Here is an 18,805-nt window from a genome sequence, read left to right as displayed (position 1 = left end):
GCACATGTAAATACAGTTCCTATTTTCAATCACAGTGACTAGTGTGGCCGAGAACTGTGAAAGTACCATGTGAAGCTGGTTACTAGTTGATAGAAAATAAATGAATAAAGTCGGCAGCCTTCTGAAGGAGATTAAAAAGTAAAATCACTCGGTTAATTTTTAATATACTTACCTGAACTCCACCACCAGACGTCTCGTGAACCTTCAATTTGAGTTCAACGGAAACTAGAGCCGTCAGCATCAGTAGGGATGTTTAGCAAGACATCCTGGCGTAAAAGTTAATAAAAACAATTTGGTTTTCCTAAACTTCATATATGCATTATTAATCAAATTGAAAAATACGGTCGGTTAAGAATACGAATAAAAATCAGTGGAATATACTATAAAATAAATCACAAATATTTGTGACCCCCCTATTTTCTTCAATGGTACGGTCCGCCATTGTGACGTTTTAAAAATTCAGCAGGCAGGTTCGGCAGTTGGCTCCCTACTCAGAGAAGAAAATCCGTTGTTGTGGAGAGGAAGAAAGGCTCGAGAAATCCGAGCAACGTTTAACGTTCGAACCACGAGCGTCAACCCCTCAGTTTTGCGGGTCGGATTTTTTCAACTTACTTTTTCCAGTTTTATATAGCTAGCATGGCTTGTGGGGCAACATTAAAGCGGTCGATGGAGTTTGAGGCCCTCCTCAGTCCCCAGTCTCCCAAGCGTAGACGGTGCAATCCACTACCGGGGACTCCTGGCACTCCGTCCCCGCAAAGATGCAACCTCCGTCCCCCGGTCGACAGCCCCGCGCACTCGATGTCTCCTCCGGCTATGGGAGGCGAACACAGGCTCACACCAGGTAAGAAACGCAACGAGAATTTTACGTTCCTTTCTGCGTTTCAGGGTGGGTGTCATGGGGGAGGGGGGCTTGGGTGGAGTGGACTGGAAGGGATAGCTAGCTAACGTCAATTGGGACAATCTGAATGGGGGTTGGAGGCTAACGCTAGGTGTTAGCTTAGCGAAGCTAACGCCAGGAAGCGTAGCGTTATCGGCAAGTTGGATCTTTTTTTTTTTTTTTTTTTTTTACAAATGGTCACGAATAGGTAGCTTAGCAGAAATCTAGGTGGCTCTACGTTCATTGTATTCGTTGGTAGCGCCCTACAGGCTCGTCGTAGCGTGGGCTGAACGAGTTTTCATCGGCTAACTATGAGTAGCCCAAGAGAATATGCTAGCTTTAAAGTTCTTTGCATGGCTAACGTTAATTCAAACTGCGTTACCATTTCCAGCATGGGACCAGTTGAACATGGCCAGCACTACGACTATTCTTTGTCCAATCTACCCGTATAATCTGCAGCTGTTGTGCGGGCTATCGCGGCTATTAAATCGGTTTTAATATTTCGTGAGTGACCATTTATTTGCAGGATTTTGAACAAAAGGACCCCGCTTGTACAATAACAATTGGGTGGGGATCGAGCCTGTTTGCTCTCCAGAGAAGACAAACGGCATCTCAGCGGCAGTCACACCGTGGCAGGCTGTTAATTAGGAGCTGCTGGGCTAATGTTCCTGGGCTTTAGTGTCACAATTGTCTGGCAGTGGGGTGTGAGGGGGGAAGGGGGTCCATTATGCACCACAGCCATCTCTATTCCTCTTCAGGCCTGCAGGACATTGTTCATTTCCTTTTATGTCCGCCATCCACTCTCCCTCTGACTTGGGAGGCTCTGCTGTACACACCAGATAATTACCTAGATGTGTGCACTGCGATCCACAAGGGGGGGGTTTACTGCATGTGCCAGGCACCGAGGCCTAATCCTGACGCTTTTTGAATGTTAATTTGAAGGGTGGGGGGTGGGGGGGGGGGGCGAAGAAAAAAAATGGAGTGACGTAATTGAGTTTATTTTACCACTTCATTGCTGTGGAATGGGAGGATTACAAGATGGAGAGAGCTGTGCTACCTGTGCTGAGCCGTGCGGTGTATCTGGAGACTGTCATCACGTGTCTCCCAGTGGTTAGAAAACCCGTTTCCTCTAGCCCAGCCTATTTCAAATGCTGCGTTCCCTGTGGTGGCCTCCTGTTGTGATTAAGTGTACTGCCTTGCATCTTGTCATCACGCATTGGACTGAATCCAAAATGCACAGCTGCATTTCAGATAACCGGTTTTATTTGTTGACGTTTTCATGTAGCGATCCGAGGATTCATGTTTACTCAGTGGCTGTGTTTAGCCACTTAACCCTGTTAACAAGGGGATTAAATCTCTATTTATTTTTTGTCATGGATTAAGTTGTCCACAAACCTAAATAACTATGGGTGGGATAATCTTGCTGTTCTTGTTCGATTTATCATTGAGGAGGTGAATTTTAACTGGAAAAATGAAACCGATATTTGAGAGTCTAGTTTCAAATAAGAAACCAACCAGGGCCCAACGACCCAGTTTTTCACAACGTGTCGGCTGCTTTGATTATTGAGTCATCGGGCCTCGCTTGTTCCTGTTTTCTTTGCACGTTTTCAAAGGAGGAAAAAAGAATTGCTTCGTGGTCCAAAGCATTGTGAGATGAAGCTGGCGGGCGGTGCTGGGAGGGCATCGACGCGCACAGATGTAGGAGATGGCGTTGTGTGAAAACGCATAAGATTGGGTCTTATTGTCATGCTGGTAAGCAGAAGATGTGTGGTAAGGGGTGTTTGGTTTCTGAGAGCGGTCCCTTCCAGATATCTGCTGGTGAAGACGCACTTTGGTTCCTCTGTTATTGCTCACGTCGCTTATACAGTCCGACTTGCTTATTATGGTTGCCTTATAGAGGAGTATTCCAAGTGGTGTGTTTATGTAAATTAATTCACATCTGGTCTGACGTTGCTTATTTTCCCCTGAACCTCATGCAACATTCTTCAAAGTGTATCTGCCTGGCTGTGTTACAGAACTGCAGCTGCAAGGGTGAAGTAATGTAAAAACTGTAGATTTGGCTGCAGCAGACGCGATCTCCACAGGTATTTCTACATGGCCCCGCAGAAGGCCCCCCCTTACGGGACTCGAGCGTGCCCCTCTGCCGCAGTTTGCCAAGTGAAAGCCGTTTTTGTTTTCATGGAAAGGTCAGCTGTCATCCCTCCCACCCATCTTTACCCACTCCTGCTTTCCAGCTATTCAGGTTTGCTTGAGGTGTGTGTGTGTGTGTGTGTGGCTCCGTCCCTGTCGAGGTATTCACGGGTAATGATGCCGATAGGTTCGCTCCCTCCGTTCTCATTCATGTGCAAGCAAAGCTACTTTGTTCAGCAGATTTTCTTTTTCTATTGATCAGAAGGTGTGTTCGTTGGGTCAGAGTTCTGGCAATTTATTTGTGACCTTTTGATCAGGTCCACACTTGATTTACTGCTACTATTTAAAGTAGATTTATGCCATCTTTAAAACAATTCATTGTTTCATCATTTTGGCTGTCACTTTTCAACCATTAGTGTTTGCTTGAATCCTTCGCCGCAGAAGGGTAACTTCAACTGAGCTGTAAAGCATCCAAAACCAATACCTGCTGGTCTGGATATTTGAAGCCCCCCCTTCTCCGACAGTTCTGTAGCAATGGAGGGTGAAAGGAAATGAGTCGGCTTTGTTTTCGCTCCCCCCACCCCACCACGTCCAATCTATCTGGCTGATCTTGTGTTGTATTCACTGCGTGGCCTGCGCCTAAGCCTTTTAGCCCAGCCTTTCTCCCCCGTGTGCCCCTGGCTCCCGGAAGTCTCTGTGATTGATTGCTTGGCCTGGCAGGGTCATTGTTGCCGAGCAACACCCACCGCTGGTCCCGCTACCAGTCGTTGGCGGAGCTGGCAGTGACGGGCAGCTGAAGAAGGTTTTCACTTGTTTCGGCGAGGAGAATATGACGTGGTTTTCCTCACCGGATGAGCCGGCTGAAGTGGCAACAACTCAGTCGCCCTCTCCACCCAAGATAAATGAGGCCCGGGGCTCCAGATAGAGGCGCAGCGTGCATAGTCTCCCCACCCCCGTGTGACTTCAGTGAGATAAAGTCGCGGTGAAACATTTGCTTATCGGCTCTATTTGAGGACCTGTTGTATTTACTCCTTTTTCCCGTGTGAGTGTGTGTGTCGCTGCAGCGTAGACTTCCTCCTGAAGAGGACCCATTTGAGATGATACAGGGCGGGCTACTTTAATGACCCGTAAGCTTCTTTCCAGATGTCTACCTGCATTGGCTTTTTATTTAATTTAACTCTATAGCTCTGATGCATGTTTAACTATAGATCACTACCGCAACCTTTTGTGTCCTTAAGTAATTGTTTGTAATGCAAGAAACAACCGACTTACGCAACACCTTTCATGACTCACACGCTGGATGCTGATGTGGTTTCATGCCGTTCGGCGTGACCTGCACTCGCAGGCAACATGGCAGCGTGACATATAAAACCAGGGGCTGTTGCCATGTGTAAACACGACTTCCAGCTTGCTCTGATATCTGTCATGTTGTCGCCGTTTTGCAGTTTGCCTCCTGCCTGTAGTTTAAACGACTGACTATGCCAGCAGTCTTTATTTTACGTTGCTCAATGCACAACCATCAACTGGAACCGTTGTTTCTTACGCTGCAGAACTAGAGTACGATTATTTTCATCTGAAGGGGCCATTGTTTAAACCGAAGGCTCCGGGCATCGGTATATTACTTTACATCTTTTATCCAAAGCCACTTACTATAAGTGCATTTCCACATAGAGATACAAACTCAGAAGAACAAGTAGCGTACAATTTTCATCAAATAAGCAGTTTCAAAACATGTTGTAGACAAGCGCCATTATAAGTACATTTTAAGTGCTACCATTTGTTAGCATACACGCTGATACCGGTTTGATTTGGTCCGTCCACCGAACCCGGGGCCTCCAGGACACCAATGAATGCGCCTTCTACTTTGTTCCAGCTCAGTACAGAGCGCTGATTTGTGTTGAGGCCTTAATAGTCCATCCCCCCCCCCCCCCCCCCCCGCTGGCGAAGCCGACATCATAAATAACTTTCGGGAGAGAAGTGAAATTGATAGTCACAAGATCAGTGTGTTTTTAGTGCGTCTCAGATGTGGGAGGTATGGCTCTAATATCGGTCCGTCACGCCTCTACTTCCTGTTGATGATTGTATTTTTCTTTTGTTTTTTTGAGCACATCTTAGGTGAGTCACAAAACGGGAAGTGGGCAAAGCTTGAGTTTATCAACAGCCCTGTGGAGTACATTCAACCGTGTTTGCATGTGGTTGTGGTGGGAGCAGTGTTGAAAAGACAAATCCATTCACATTTTGATCCTGTTCCACCGAAGCAACGGGCACAACTCCTGCTAGTGGATTCCATTCAAAACGATGAATTTAAACGACCCATTCTGAATTTGTGAACCTGTAACTTTGCAGCTTTTGGGCATTTGATCACAGAAATAAAACCTGTTTGAGTAACAAAGCAATCTAGCAACAGGTGAGAATCTGTTGCATTTGGAAGGTCGGAAGGTCGAAAAATGTGTGCGTCCTCCGTCCTGGTCTAAACCGTCGGTGTCCTTGTGTCCGTTTGCCCCCTACAGAGCAGATCTTCCAGAACCTCCGTCAGGAGTACAGCCGGATCCAGAGGCGGCGGCAGCTGGAGGGGGCCTTCAACCAGACCGAGGCCTGTAGCTCCAGTGACTCCCCCAGCCCCAGTTCCTCCATCAACGCTCCCAGCTCCCCCCCAGGTGAAGACAACTTAGGGTTTGACCACACGCATACGCTCCATGACTCTGACTGGCTGGCTGTAATGGGTGCAGCAATGGAAGTACTGGTGGCACTTTATGGCTGTTTTCCATACCAATATTTGTACTTTTGCCACACGGGTGAGTTAAATAACATGTCTGCTTTGTTTTGTTCTGGTTAGCGAGTCCTTGAAGTGACAGCAGAAAAAACCCATCTAGAAAAAGGGACAACGGCTTTAGGCCTAAACTTTGTAACCGTTAACAACGATAAGGTCATTCGCTCTGCAAGGCCTGCCAAAAGAACCTTGGCCGGACCTGCATGACCGACTCGAGTCTAAAGAGGCAGGCTACTGCTTCTCATCAGAACAATCACAGGGGGCAGAGGAATTGTGATTCCAGATGTGAGTTTGTGAGAGATTTATAGTTGTTTGTGCCGAATCCAGCCCACTTTTGAAATGGAGATGTTTGTTCCTTCAGTCCGCTCTCTCTCCGTTATGGTTTGTTCCCGTTTCAGATGGAACTTCAAATACGTTGTACTTCCACACGTAATCTGGCAGATAATGACATGGAATAATTGACTATGAGCTCACAACTAACTATGACAAGCGTTTCTTTTTGAACACTCTAAGCAACTTGGACGTTGCTGAATCAAACGTCGATAAATGAGTTGCCACCGTGGCACGTGAAATGCATCCCGACTTGAGTTCATCTCGGCCAATCACGGGAGAGAATTTGACATAACTGATGGTTTATCTCTTGGTGCGCTGCTCTTTGGGGACGAGTTCAGTCGCGTAGCACTCTGACGCTTTCAGCACAGCTCTGGCAGTTGGGGGGCGCGAGATGTAATCCAGACGCCGCCCCCCCCCCCCCCCTCTACAGTCGTAGATCACGCCGCCCCGGCCGTCTCTGAAACGGAGGGACGGTAAAAGTGTCTCCTCTCCCGGGCCGTCCTCTCCTGGGATCTGCCATTTTGTCTTAGTCTGCCGACTGGGTAAAGGATCACACGGGGGAGGCGGGGGGTGGGGGGGGACACGTTAGTGCCGCATGACCCTGTTGGCTGACAGAGGTGAGGGAAGACAGACGGCAAATGTAAATTCGCACCTGGCGAAGGACATTTCTGTCTCAGCGACTTTGCTGCGTCGCAGATGAGTGAATTTTGGCTTTTTTCTTTTTGACCTTTTTTTTTTTAATGGCTGGTTGTGATCTTGTATTTTCTCAGGTGCCTCGAGGAAGGACCAGCCCTCGTTTACGCTGAAGCAGGTGAGCTACCTGTGCGAGCGGCTGCTTAAAGACCACGAGGAGAAGATCCGGGAGGAGTACGAACAGATTCTCAACACAAAACTCGCAGGTGAGGAGCGGCGCCCTCGTCACGTGGCGCTCAGCACACCGGCAGCGTTCACCTCTCGTGTGCACGGCGCCTGTCGTAGCTCGCTGTGTGGTGGGAAACATCTCGCCCACTTCCTAGTGCGTGTATGTTATCGCAGCTGGTATCCATGGCGCCCTCAGAGTTTATTCATAAATACACACGCTGTAACTTTTTGTTTGTCCTCACCTGCATCTTCTCCTCTTTCCAGAGCAATATGAATCTTTTGTGAAATTCACACAAGACCAGATCATGCGAAGATACGGAGCCCGGCCGGCTAGTTGTAAGTACCCCCCCCCCCCCCCTTCATCAGAGAGAGCACGTTTCCTCGTTCAGTCTGTGCTCTGCATGAAACGGGTGGAGCAGATTATCACCTCTGACTTCCACCTCTGTCGTTTCAGATGTCTCTTGAACTCACCGCGATGAGATCCCAACCTCCTCTCACTAGACGGCGGCTCTTCTACAGCCCCCCCCCCCCCCCCCCACCTCCTCCTCCCTGTTCATTTTCATATTCTCTCCCGTCCCCTAGCTCTCTCCCTCCCTCCCTCCCTCCCTCCCTCCCTCCTCCGTCCCCTCCCAATGTTAAGCTATTTGGGTGCCATGGTTTATCCTCTTTTTAATCCACATGTCGTTTTCTTACTTCAAAGCTGTTGCTGCTGGCCAAAAGTTACAAGAATATGAAAGAAACTGTGTGACGCCCAACTCTTCCTCTTCTTCTTCTTCTTCTTCTTGTTCATATGCGCTTTCTCAAAATCCTTACTGAGGCAGATCTGTGTCAAATGTGTCAAAACGTTTTGGCTCATGTGATCATTCTGTATAATCTTCCAGCAGCTGTATTTAATGGCTCCTGCTTCTGACATCCCCCCCCCCCCCCCCCCCCACACACACACACACACAAACCCTTCTCTGCCTTTTCTTGCCACACCCCCTCCCTACCCCTCACAACTCTTACCTGAGAATGTGGATTTTTCTCCCTTTTAAAAATAAAAAAATAAATGAAGTTCTGTGATTTAAAATCTGGTGTTTACTTGAAGCAGAGATGTGCCTTCACTGATGTGGAGTTTTCCCTGTTGGATTGTGGATGTTTTAAATTTTTCTCTTTTTAAATTTAGAAATTCAAACTCTACGGAGATAGACCCAGAGGTCAAGCAGGTGCTTTTCATAACATTTTATTAACAAAATTGTCAAACTTGGTTCTGTTAAATGATTGTAATCTTTTTAGTGGGTCAATCAACATTAACGCGGTAATCTATGTGATTAAAGTGGGCGAGAAGTTTGGGTATTCTCTTATAGTACAATCACCTGACCCATTGTTGGTTTAATGGTTTGATTAATTTATATTAGTAAAGTCAGTTTCAATAGCACTTTTCACTGAAAACTACAAATAACAGTACTTCTATTCTTTGAATAAACTCTGCCATCTTGTGGTAGTCTTGTGGCAGCAGGGCAAGTCTCTGACTATTGCCAATAGGAGAGATTGGCACAACTAAGAAGTCAGAGTCAGACAAAACATGCTCAGCAGACAAAATTAAACCATAGAAAATTAATAAATAAGATATTTGGGAAAAATGAAACCCCACTAAGGTGAAATAAACCAGATAGCTTGGCAGCCTCTTGTGGGGTGCGGACGTTTGCCGCTGAGGTGCCACACGCTTTATTGCCCAGAGTCTTTTATTACGAATTTGCCTCAGGGCTTTACAGTCTGTACACATGTGACATCCTATGTCCCGAAACCCCTCACATCGGCACAGGAAGAACTGCAAAAAATGGAAACCCTTCGATGGAGAAGAAAGGGAAGAACGTCAGAGGAGGGATGTCATGTGTACAGAATGAACAATGTAGAACTATGTACAATACATAGAATTCCAATAATATTGTGAATGGTGGCAAGCGGGCCACTTTAGGGATGATAGTGCCCGGGAACATGTCGGTAGCTGCTAGGCTAAGCTAGCTGCTAGGCTACTTCCATCTCAACATCTACCCTGCAGAGGACCACTACTGTGTCCCTAAAAGCCAGTGGTTTGGAAAACGTTGTGGCTGAATGTGGGGAGATTTTGTTTGGCGCTTCAAACACAGCCGTCAAATGATGGGGAGGAAGCTGGAAGAGACGCAATTTCAGCTGCACGTCGGGCCTAACGACGCCCTCCAACTGTTACGTTATTGGACGTTAGAGTACAGCCTCTCGTACCTTATTGCTAAATTAAACTGTCTAAGATACACGCTTTATAAAGTGATTACTCATCACTTGTAAGATTTAGTCTTTAAAAGGAAAAAATAATTGTGATTTATCGCGATTAATGAATTTCAAAATGTGCGATTAATTAGTTAATTCTTTTTAATCCATTGACAGCCCTAATTTTTATTATAACACGGGTTGATGAAATCCAGCGAGTTCCTCTAGACTGTTGAAATGTGATACAAAACGTTTGATGGCTACAACTATTTTTTGCTGAAAGGCAGCTGTTTACTTACCATTTATAATTTCACTGGTAACCGTGTTATAAAAGCAATAAGGTACGAGAGGCAGTACTTTATCTTCAATAATGTAACAGTAACTACACCCTCGAACTGTTGCATTATTGAAGATAAAGTACTGCCTCTCGTACCTCATTGCTATAGTATAAAATACATTCTCTCAATTATTTATTGATTTCAGTAAATGGCCAAGAATAATTCATAAAATAAATGGTTCGTTTATTGGCCCTGCAAGGGGATTCATATACAAACACACATAGACACAAACACAGGTCAAGAAATAACAGGAAAGAAAACCCATCAAGTAGTAGTTTTAAAAAGGTGAGGAAAATACATTGTTGTACAAATACAGCATATAAACACAAAGTTGTGTTAATGTGTAAAGTTGTGTACGTCAGAAATGATGGTGGTTGATCTTGGGGTGATTAATACGTCCGTTGACATCACCTGCTGATGACACCGGAGAGAGAAAAATGTTTTATTCACGAATATATATGAAATGGGAGCATTTTCGTTCCAGCAACCTTGTGGTTCCGGTGTCGTCGCCTGTGGACTCTGCTGCCGCCTCGTGGCTCACGTGCGTCACCGCAGCTTTTCTGTCACACTTCAACTTCACTGCGCTTCACTCAATTACACGCTGTGGTGCATTTGAATACATGGTGACCGTTAACAGCTTTTGTTGCGTTTTTTCTTCTTTCTTTTGTCTACTGTGCTGTGTATGTGGAGAGAACGGGTGGACGGGAAGGAGGAGGCGGTCTGGGTAATGGCCGTCTGTGACGTCACCGAGCTCAGGTGTGGCACGGGGAAGCAGGTAGCTGCCGTTGTCGTCGCAGACGTCGGGCTTCGCGGTCTTTCTGTGGCTGAGCTGAAGAAGGGTTCACAAGGGGGGCCCCGTCCTGGACGCAGGAAGGAAGCTTCTCCCAGGAAGAAGCAATGGAAGCTCTATAATTATCCCAAAGTGCCTTTTTTTTCTTCTTCTTTTCGTTTCTTCTTGGAGTCCCACTGAGACGGTCGGGCTGAAGAAGAAGAAGAAGAAGAAGAAGCGGAGATCAATGGTGTCGAACCAACACTTTAAACCGTAGAACTGTAACTTTAGATGCATGTATGCGCCCCACAGCTCTCAAATTGGGCTGTTGGATTTGAGTGAAATCGGTGTTTGTGCGCGTGCGGCCGCTCGCAGCCAGCTGCTCTCTTCCTGTTAAATATTTAGGTGAGTAAAAGGACAAAGTTAAGTCAAATTCTTTTAACCAAACGATAGGGAACGTGACACGTGCGATTCCTAACCACAATAACGCATTAAGTTGTCCGCAATATATATATAATATATTTTTGTAATCTACAAAACCCGAGTATGGTCATGATCAGCGCGCGGTGAGCGGAAGCGGTCAATACATCACAGTAAATGACTGTTAAAGGCTACCGGTCAGCTTCTGTCAATGTTTTACTCCCATGTCTCAGCCCAGGGGTTCAAACGGGAATTAACAATGTTTCAAGTTTTAATGCAAAACCTTCTCGCATTGGAGCGAGGTCTGCAAATGCGTCTAATTGATGGTGACGTTGGAGATTTAAGGGGTCATTCGGTATTTTATACTAGCCTACTGTTTAATTTCTAATACTCTGGCACTGAATCCGTGGTCTGAACTGCGCATGTGCATGTTACAATACAGGCGTTGATGCATTTCACTGCAAATTCCTCCCTCACTGAGCGCTAAACATTTGACTAGATCGCGACTCTTTGGTGTCCTGGCTCCTAAATGGTGGAATGAGCCTTCTGATGACGTCAGGACCGCAGAGAGCCTTTACATCTTCCTAAAGACACACCTTTTCAGACTACACCTTGACTAAAAAACACAAAACAAATTGTAGCACTTCAATTGTACTTATAATGGCTCTTATCTATAGCGAGTTGTAAATCGGCTCATTTGATGAAATTGCACTTTCTTGCTTCTCGTTGTTCGTTTGTATCTCTATGGTTGAAATTAAATCTTATTGTAAGTCGCTTTGGGTAAAAGTGTCAGCTAAATGACATTTAATGTCAGTGGAGGTTCAACAATTATTTAATCTCTCAAGGGGAGAACGTTTCTAAAGTATAAAGTTAAGATGCCAAACTTTGATTGTTTTTTTGTCATGAATGGTTGTAAATTGAAAATCTTTGACCCATTAAGACAAAACTTTATTTATTCATACCCTGAATGATCCTATTGACAACAACTCCCTGTCCCAGCTCTGGTTATCAGTTATGTTGTATGTTTATAGGCCAGAAGTAACGTGATAAAACATTTTCATTTTGTTTATGGTGATTTTTTTTTTTTAGTATAACGAGTTTTTGTTGAGATTCGTGACCCGCCCTCGTGGTTCATTCGGATGCTGCCGTTTCGAACCCGACCTACAACCATTTTCCTCCTGGGTGAAGGTCTGCAGCGGGCGATGGAGGACCTGGACCTGGAGCAGCAGGAGCCCTTCCCCGTGGACCGCAACGGCCGACGGATCGGCGACGGGGCCGACCGGCCCGACGGCGACCCGCCGCCGGGCTGCTGCGAGAGGTTCCACCTGTCCGTCTCCAAGTGGATGCTCCCGGAGGACCACCGCGAGAAGTACCTGGAACGGGCCAACTGTTTCCCGCCCCCCATCTTCATCATCCTCATCAGCATCGCCGAGGTAGCCGTTGCCCTGGACGCGGTACCTTGTATCTGCCTGAAATTTATGGCTTTAAAGGGCGGCATCTTTTAGCATTTAACATTGATCCCCCTCCCGATACCTTCCTTAAAAGTCAGACCTTCTATTCTTTTGTGAATCTCCTTCTTGGAGACTTGACTCGTGTTTCTTTTTCCTGCTCCTCGGTCAGCTGGCGGTGTTCATCTACTACGCGGTGTGGAAGCCTCAGAAGCAGTGGGTGACCCTGGACGAGGGCATCTGGAAAAGCCCCCTGACGTACAAGCCCGAGGCGCGGCAGGAAGCGTGGCGCTTTATCTCCTACATGTTTGTCCACGCCGGGTAAGTGAGGCCGGCCCCTAATGGCCGCTACAAAGGGCGAGAGGCACAGTGCCGTTCATCGGTCCAAACACGACCAGAGTCATGTGATGTGGCAAGCAAAGGAAAATCATGTGAACATAAGCCACAAGAACTCCTCCCCCCCAAAAAGAAAATCCTGACTACACAGAAGCACGTAGGACAAGTAGATAAGCAAAGAGGAAGAGTGACACCAAACAGACACCAAACAGGACTCTGAGACAACAAGTTGAGCTTTAAAAAAAACGTGTCGCACTGTTGCACAAGAGGACACGTTCCTTTATTACAACACAGACACACACACACACACACACTACTCTCCAGTGTACAACATCCTTTTAATCCGCTCATATTGGCCCTAAATGCATTGGTTAAAACATAAAGGGCCAAACTGTTTTTTAGAGGTTTGGACTTTAGGGGAAAAACACCAATCTTACGTTTTAGTTTAAAGTAATCGACTTGAACGCTTCTTCTTCTCCTCTCCGCCCGTCTCCAGGGTGCAGCACATTGTGGGAAACCTGTTGATGCAGCTGCTGGTGGGCATCCCGCTGGAACTGGTCCACAAAGGATTCGAAGTGGGAATGGTTTACACGTCGGGCGTCCTGGCAGGTCATCCGTTGTTTTAACTCCATTTTATTTGAATTGTTTTAATGCAGCTCGAGCCAGCCGGACTTCATGTGCGTTTGCGTGTCCACTCGGGGACATCTAGAAGTGGTTTCTTCCTGTTTGTGTTGCCGTACTTCCTGTCAGAAGGGCCACTGATCTCATATTTTTTCCTTTCGGATGCTTCCTGTCTCAGGCTCGTTGTGCAGCTCCATCTTTGATCCCCTCAGTGCTCTGGTGGGAGCGTCTGGGGGAGTTTACGCCCTCCTCGGGGGATATTTTATGAACGCGGTGGTGGTGAGTTCCAAGTTGGACGTGCAGTTTTTTTAAGGAGCCTTACGTTATATTTTCACAAGCACCAGACTACGGATTTGGTCTGATGTACATAATTTGAACCTCATTTGAAAGCTATATATCATCTAAAGGTTGACATCATAACGTGTGAACAGAACCAGCTCACTCAAAAGTTTCCAGAAAAATGTCATGTCAATGTTATATTTTTTTCACAGAATTTCCGAGAGATGATTCCTCTTCTCGGGGTGTTTCGTATCGCGGCCATCGTGATATTCGGTGCGTTTCTGTTATTTGCTCAAACTGCTGTGATCGCGCTTTAAAGGCCTTGCATTTGATGCCGTTTTCTCTCTCCAGTTGCCACAGATTTTGGATTTGCCTTCTACAGGAGGTTCCTGTCAGAAGATGCCGGCTTGAAGGTATGGCCGTAGATGGGGGGGGTGGTGTGTGTTAGATCAGCTAACCGCTCCCTGCTTGTTGCTACAGGCAACACGAGTAGCTCTTGACAGGACTAGATTGTCCTCCCAGATAAACACACTTCTCCGTGGGCACTAAGGAACAAAGACTGCAAACCAACACACTTTCAACACAAACCTCTGCTTTTTAAAGTCAGTAATCCACATTGAGAATTGATGACTCTTCTCCTTTTGACTCCATAGTTTCACTTTTGAGCAAAACAACAGTTTTTTTTCTCTGTTCCCCCCCTGCCGAGTCTTTTATTTTGGCGGTTAAACTGGTTCAGTCACTCTTCCCTGGTGTGAGGTTGGTTGACCGCGGCCCGTGTTCCACTCGACGTGGGCGATCGCCTCGTCGGGCCCGAGCTCACCTGCCGTTGTCCCCTCCACCAGGTGTCCTTCGTGGCGCACTTCGGAGGGATCGTGGCGGGGATGACCGTCGGCTACGTCTTCTTCAGCGCCTACAACCAGAAGCTGCTCAAGGACCCCCGCTTCTGGCTGTGCATCGTGGGATATCTGCTGTTCCTGATCTTTGCCGTGGTTTTTAACATCGTCCTGAGCCCGGCGCCGTAGGAACGCCGGCCTGCACGCCGCAACACTAAACGCCTTGATGTCACTCACTCAGGAAGCCGTGCTTTACTTGTGAAGTGTTTCTGTGAAAAGTTGCTTTTCAGTGACTTGTTAAAGTGCACAGGGCATTTTACATTTTTTTACTATCATAATTTTTAGAGCTGAATTTGTGTGTTCATGCTGTTCATGTGTTACAATGCAGAAGGCATATATTTTACGTTACAAGTTGGAGCAAAACGTGCCTTTTTTTAAAATGAGCGAGTAATTTTAGAACTGAATCAAATGTTCTCTTTACTTTTTAATGGGTTGTGTTTTATTTGAGGGTTTTGTATTTGGGTTTTTACATCGAGTATCAGGAAATGACTGAACATACTGCTCCAATTTAATGCAATTTTTTTTCAAACCGTTAAATGGAATAACTATTTATCGTCTCTATTCATATCTGTTGATGGTAAAGTATTCATTAAATGTGAAATATTCCCCATGTGAATCACGGAAGAAAGCGTTTATAAGGAAGCGCCGTGGCTGAATGCCACTTTATTGTTTCAGCCACATCCTGTTGACAAGGCAGGACTTATTACTTGTCATTTGATAAAACTTGATTCATTTCACCCTTCGTGCCTTGAACTTTTGTAACGTTGTCTTTTGTTTGACTAAAATGAGTTTGATAATGTACGATACCGCAGTCTAGTTAAGAATGGGTTTAATTTACTTTTTCATGGGTCTATAAATGAACACATTAAAGTTTCTGGTCTGAGCAGGACAACATGCGCAATCAAGCTCATGTTAGAAAATGTTCTTTTGGTGAACTTTGACCCAACAGAAGCCTCCAACACTTGGTTTTATGTTTTTTTAAGGCCAGCATGAAGGCCACATTTCCAGTGGTGGTCCGATCGGTGGCTAATAAGCACGTGACCCGGTGTGTGCGGTCAGATGGCGCCGGGACGCCGGCGTGGGGGAGGTTAAGGCGGGTCTGTGGGGGGGGCCTGCACCTGAATGTTTCCCTCTGCCTGCTGCAGTGTATGGAAACTTTTTTAGTTTCCAAACACAGCTCATCAATAAAACTTAGCGCATCAATATTCAATTATATGCTTGTTTGACTTCACTCCGAAAACGATGGGAAAGTGTCTGTTGTTGTTCCATGTAGTGCAGCACTCAGAAAATCAGTAGTCTCTGTGAAAAGCTGCTGGAACATCGGGATTTCAGCTCTTGGATATTTAATTAACTACCTGCTGGTGAGCTGTCCTGCTGGACCAGGCCATGGACCTGTGGACACCTCGTGACCTACGTAGAAGTTAGTGATAATCCAATAAAACACAGATACATTAGTATTTATTCAAGAGTTGATGAGAACATGAGCCGATTGAATAGATCTGTTTTAAGACCAGTAAATAGTCATTTGTAATAATATTAAGTGCTTTTTGTATTTATGTAGGTACCGGAGGAAACCCGGTGTTACTTTCACTTTTTCAATCAGAACCATCCTTTTTCCCTCTGTACTTCAGACCCAGGCTGTCGACACACTGACTCGACCTCCTGCGACCTTTAACATGTTGGTGCTAGACTAGTCGAATCGATCCCGATCAGTTGGGCAAAGTGAACAGTTTCAGGTCAGAAGGCAAAAGTTCAGCTCCCTGAATCTTGTCAATCAAAAATCCGCCGCTCTGTAAAACAAACATTTCACATCGAGGGGCGTAATGTGACCTGTGACCTGTGCTGCTCACACATTTAATGGTGTTAGATTTAAACTTGATTAGACTGTTTCACACTAATCTTTTGGGATATAATTCTTGGATATAATAATTGGATAAAATAGGGTGTCCGCTGCATGAGAACATGAGAACATTTAGAGAGGAGCAGCTGAACGAATTGATGACTTTGCTGTAGTAGAAAACTATTGATTGAACAAGCCTCGTTAGATCACTGACTGGTATCGATGGGGCAGGGCCCCAAACCACAGGCACTGCTTCTTTCCCTGTGTTTGCACATGTGGACCAGTTAGACCCCGACAATTGAGTGTTGACAATTCCCCCCCCCCCCACACAGAGACACATGTCCAATAAGCGAGCATCCCTGGGGTTGAATGCATGCAGTGTTTCTGTTCGGTAAATAAGGACATAAAAGACACAACAGGCCCGAGCTGCAGATATTGAGGTCATTGGCAGGGCAGCAGCCGTCGTTGTGAGGCCATGATCTAAATGCATCCGGGAAGCTGTTGCCATCGACTTGCTCTGGTTCAGAGTAGTGCAACCGTCTCTCTCAGCGGCTCACTTGTTTCTCCTCCCCCCCCCCCCCCCCCTTTTTTTTTTTTTTGGCAACGCTGTGGGAGAAGCGGGTCACCGATGCTCGGGGGACGCACGTGGACTCGTGTGGAGGGTGGCGACTTTTTAGGGGGCGACCGCGTCAGGGCTGCATGACCCGAGGAGACCCGGGTCACCAGCGGCAGGCTGTCCGTCTGGTGTGTCCGGTTCACATGCGTCCCGACTGAGGCGCAGCTGGATGGCCGAGCGGGACAGGGAACGCTTCCCCGGATAAACCACTCGGCGCTAAATAGATTTTTTTCCAATATTTTTGCACATCAGGCTTTTCTCTTAGCTAATGTTTTGTTTCACTATTTAAGAGGTACTTTCATTTCTTTACACTTCTTTTGTTACTGGGGAAACTAAATCAATATTTGAACTAGTTTTTCATTTTTTCATATTGTGTTAATCTGAAAAGGTACCGAATATTGTCAAAAAACCTTTGCTTTCTATCTTAACATCCAATTTGTTTCCTCAAAAGGTGTCGTGCACTCGCTGTGCTCTGACCTTCATACGACCCCCTTTTAACCCGTTTCAGCATCACCTCACCTCTTTCTCTTTCCCCCCCGACCTCCCAGTCACGATGGCAGAGTGAAGATGGGCGACTGGAACTTCCTCGGCGGGGTTTTGGAGGAGGTGCACATCCATTCCACCATGGTGGGCAAGATCTGGCTCACCATCCTCTTCATCTTCCGCATGCTGGTGCTCGGCGTGGCGGCGGAGGACGTGTGGAACGACGAGCAGGCGGACTTCGTGTGCAACACCGAGCAGCCCGGCTGCAGGAACGTGTGCTACGACCACGCTTTCCCCATCTCCCTCATCCGCTTCTGGGTGCTGCAGGTCATCTTCGTGTCTTCTCCCTCGCTGGTGTACATGGGCCACGCTCTGTACAGGCTGCGGGCGCTGGAGAAGGCCCGGCAGAGGAGGAAGGCGCTGCTGCGGAAGGAGCTGGAGCTGGTCGACGCGGAGTCGGCGGAGGCCAGGAAGCGGATCGAGCGCGAGGTGAAGCAGCTCGACCAGGGCAAGCTGAACAAAGCCCCCCTGAGGGGCTCGCTGCTGCGGACCTACGTGGCCCACGTCTTCACGCGCTCGGTTGTGGAAGTGGCCTTCATGACGGGCCAGTACCTCCTCTACGGCTTTCACCTCCACCCGCTCTTCAAGTGCGAGCGGGACCCCTGTCCCAACGCCGTGGACTGCTACGTCTCCAGGCCGACGGAGAAAAGTGTCTTCATGGTGTTCATGCAATGCATCGCGTCCATATCGCTCTTCCTGAACCTCATGGAGCTCACGTACCTGGCTTACAAGAAGGTCAAGGACGGCATCTTGGACTTTTACCCCGGCTTGAGGGACGACCCCGATGACTACTGCGCTAACAGGTGCAAGAAAGAATCCGTCGTGCAAATGTCCACCGGCGTCCCCCGAAGGGCCACGGTTGCCTCCGCACCCTGTGACTGCAACCTCTTGCCGGAGAGGTACCCGAACCTCCTCAAACCTCCATCTTTTCTCCCTCATCGGAGCGACCCGACCCATCTGCACTTTTTGGAGGATTCCAGGGGTTCAGCGGCTTTCAACAGCGGGCCCTCCTCCCTGATTCAGCCGAAGCCGGAGGCCGGAGAGCCGCGTGGCAAAGAGGGCGGCGGCGGCGAAAGAGGGGATCCAGACTCGCCAAAGGAGGCCGGCTCCAACTCCAGCCCGGAGCTACCGGACGAGTCCAGCTCGGGATCCAGGGACAACCCCAGGCCGCCTTCCTCCAACGGCAAGACGCCAGTCGACAGGCGGCTGGCAGACCTGCAAATCTGAACTTTTTAAACGGCGCCCTTACGGCGACACACGTGACCGGGGGGACTCTGTCATTTCTACATTAAAGATATTACACTGGACTTCAGTTCAGATAATGTGGCATGCTTTAAAATAAACTGTAGTTCAACTAACTTAGAATGGCATTTGGCATCATCTTAACAGAGGACTTTGTATAGTACGTTTTGTATATAATGAAGACGTTTTGGAAGAAACCTGTATCCTATTGGGACAGACTGCATGCACTGCTCCCTGTTTAGTAGAAGACCAGGTTGACCTGA

The 18,805-nt window shown here is 47.2% G+C and overlaps 3 protein-coding genes across 3 annotated transcripts; all 3 read left to right on the top strand.

Moving 5' to 3' along the window:
• The first annotated feature begins 460 nt into the window (after positions 1-460).
• Positions 461-8,040, top strand: akirin1 (akirin 1). The gene is made up of 5 exons (XM_037454949.2): positions 461-841; positions 5,518-5,664; positions 6,881-7,009; positions 7,236-7,307; positions 7,426-8,040. Exons 1-5 carry the CDS (start codon positions 637-639, stop codon positions 7,434-7,436), a joined length of 564 nt encoding a protein of 187 aa, XP_037310846.1. The 5' UTR covers positions 461-636; the 3' UTR covers positions 7,437-8,040.
• Positions 8,041-10,158: 2,118 nt separating this feature from the next.
• On the top strand, positions 10,159-15,086 carry rhbdl2 (rhomboid, veinlet-like 2 (Drosophila)). The gene is made up of 8 exons (XM_037455086.2): positions 10,159-10,709; positions 11,913-12,157; positions 12,345-12,493; positions 13,005-13,117; positions 13,308-13,408; positions 13,621-13,681; positions 13,760-13,821; positions 14,251-15,086. The coding sequence occupies exons 2-8, from the start codon at positions 11,927-11,929 to the stop codon at positions 14,428-14,430; spliced, it is 897 nt and encodes a 298-aa protein (XP_037310983.1). The 5' UTR covers positions 10,159-10,709; positions 11,913-11,926; the 3' UTR covers positions 14,431-15,086.
• Positions 15,087-16,840: 1,754 nt separating this feature from the next.
• On the top strand, positions 16,841-18,563 carry gja9a (gap junction protein alpha 9a). The gene is made up of 2 exons (XM_037454430.2): positions 16,841-16,886; positions 17,299-18,563. The coding sequence occupies exons 1-2, from the start codon at positions 16,841-16,843 to the stop codon at positions 18,525-18,527; spliced, it is 1,275 nt and encodes a 424-aa protein (XP_037310327.2). The 3' UTR covers positions 18,528-18,563.
• Positions 18,564-18,805: the final 242 nt, after the last annotated feature.

The sequence above is a fragment of the Pungitius pungitius genome, chromosome 11 (genome assembly GCF_949316345.1).
Source record: "Pungitius pungitius chromosome 11, fPunPun2.1, whole genome shotgun sequence".
Taxonomy (NCBI): Eukaryota; Metazoa; Chordata; class Actinopteri; order Perciformes; family Gasterosteidae; genus Pungitius; species Pungitius pungitius.
This window is presented reverse-complemented; position numbering and strand designations above follow the sequence as displayed.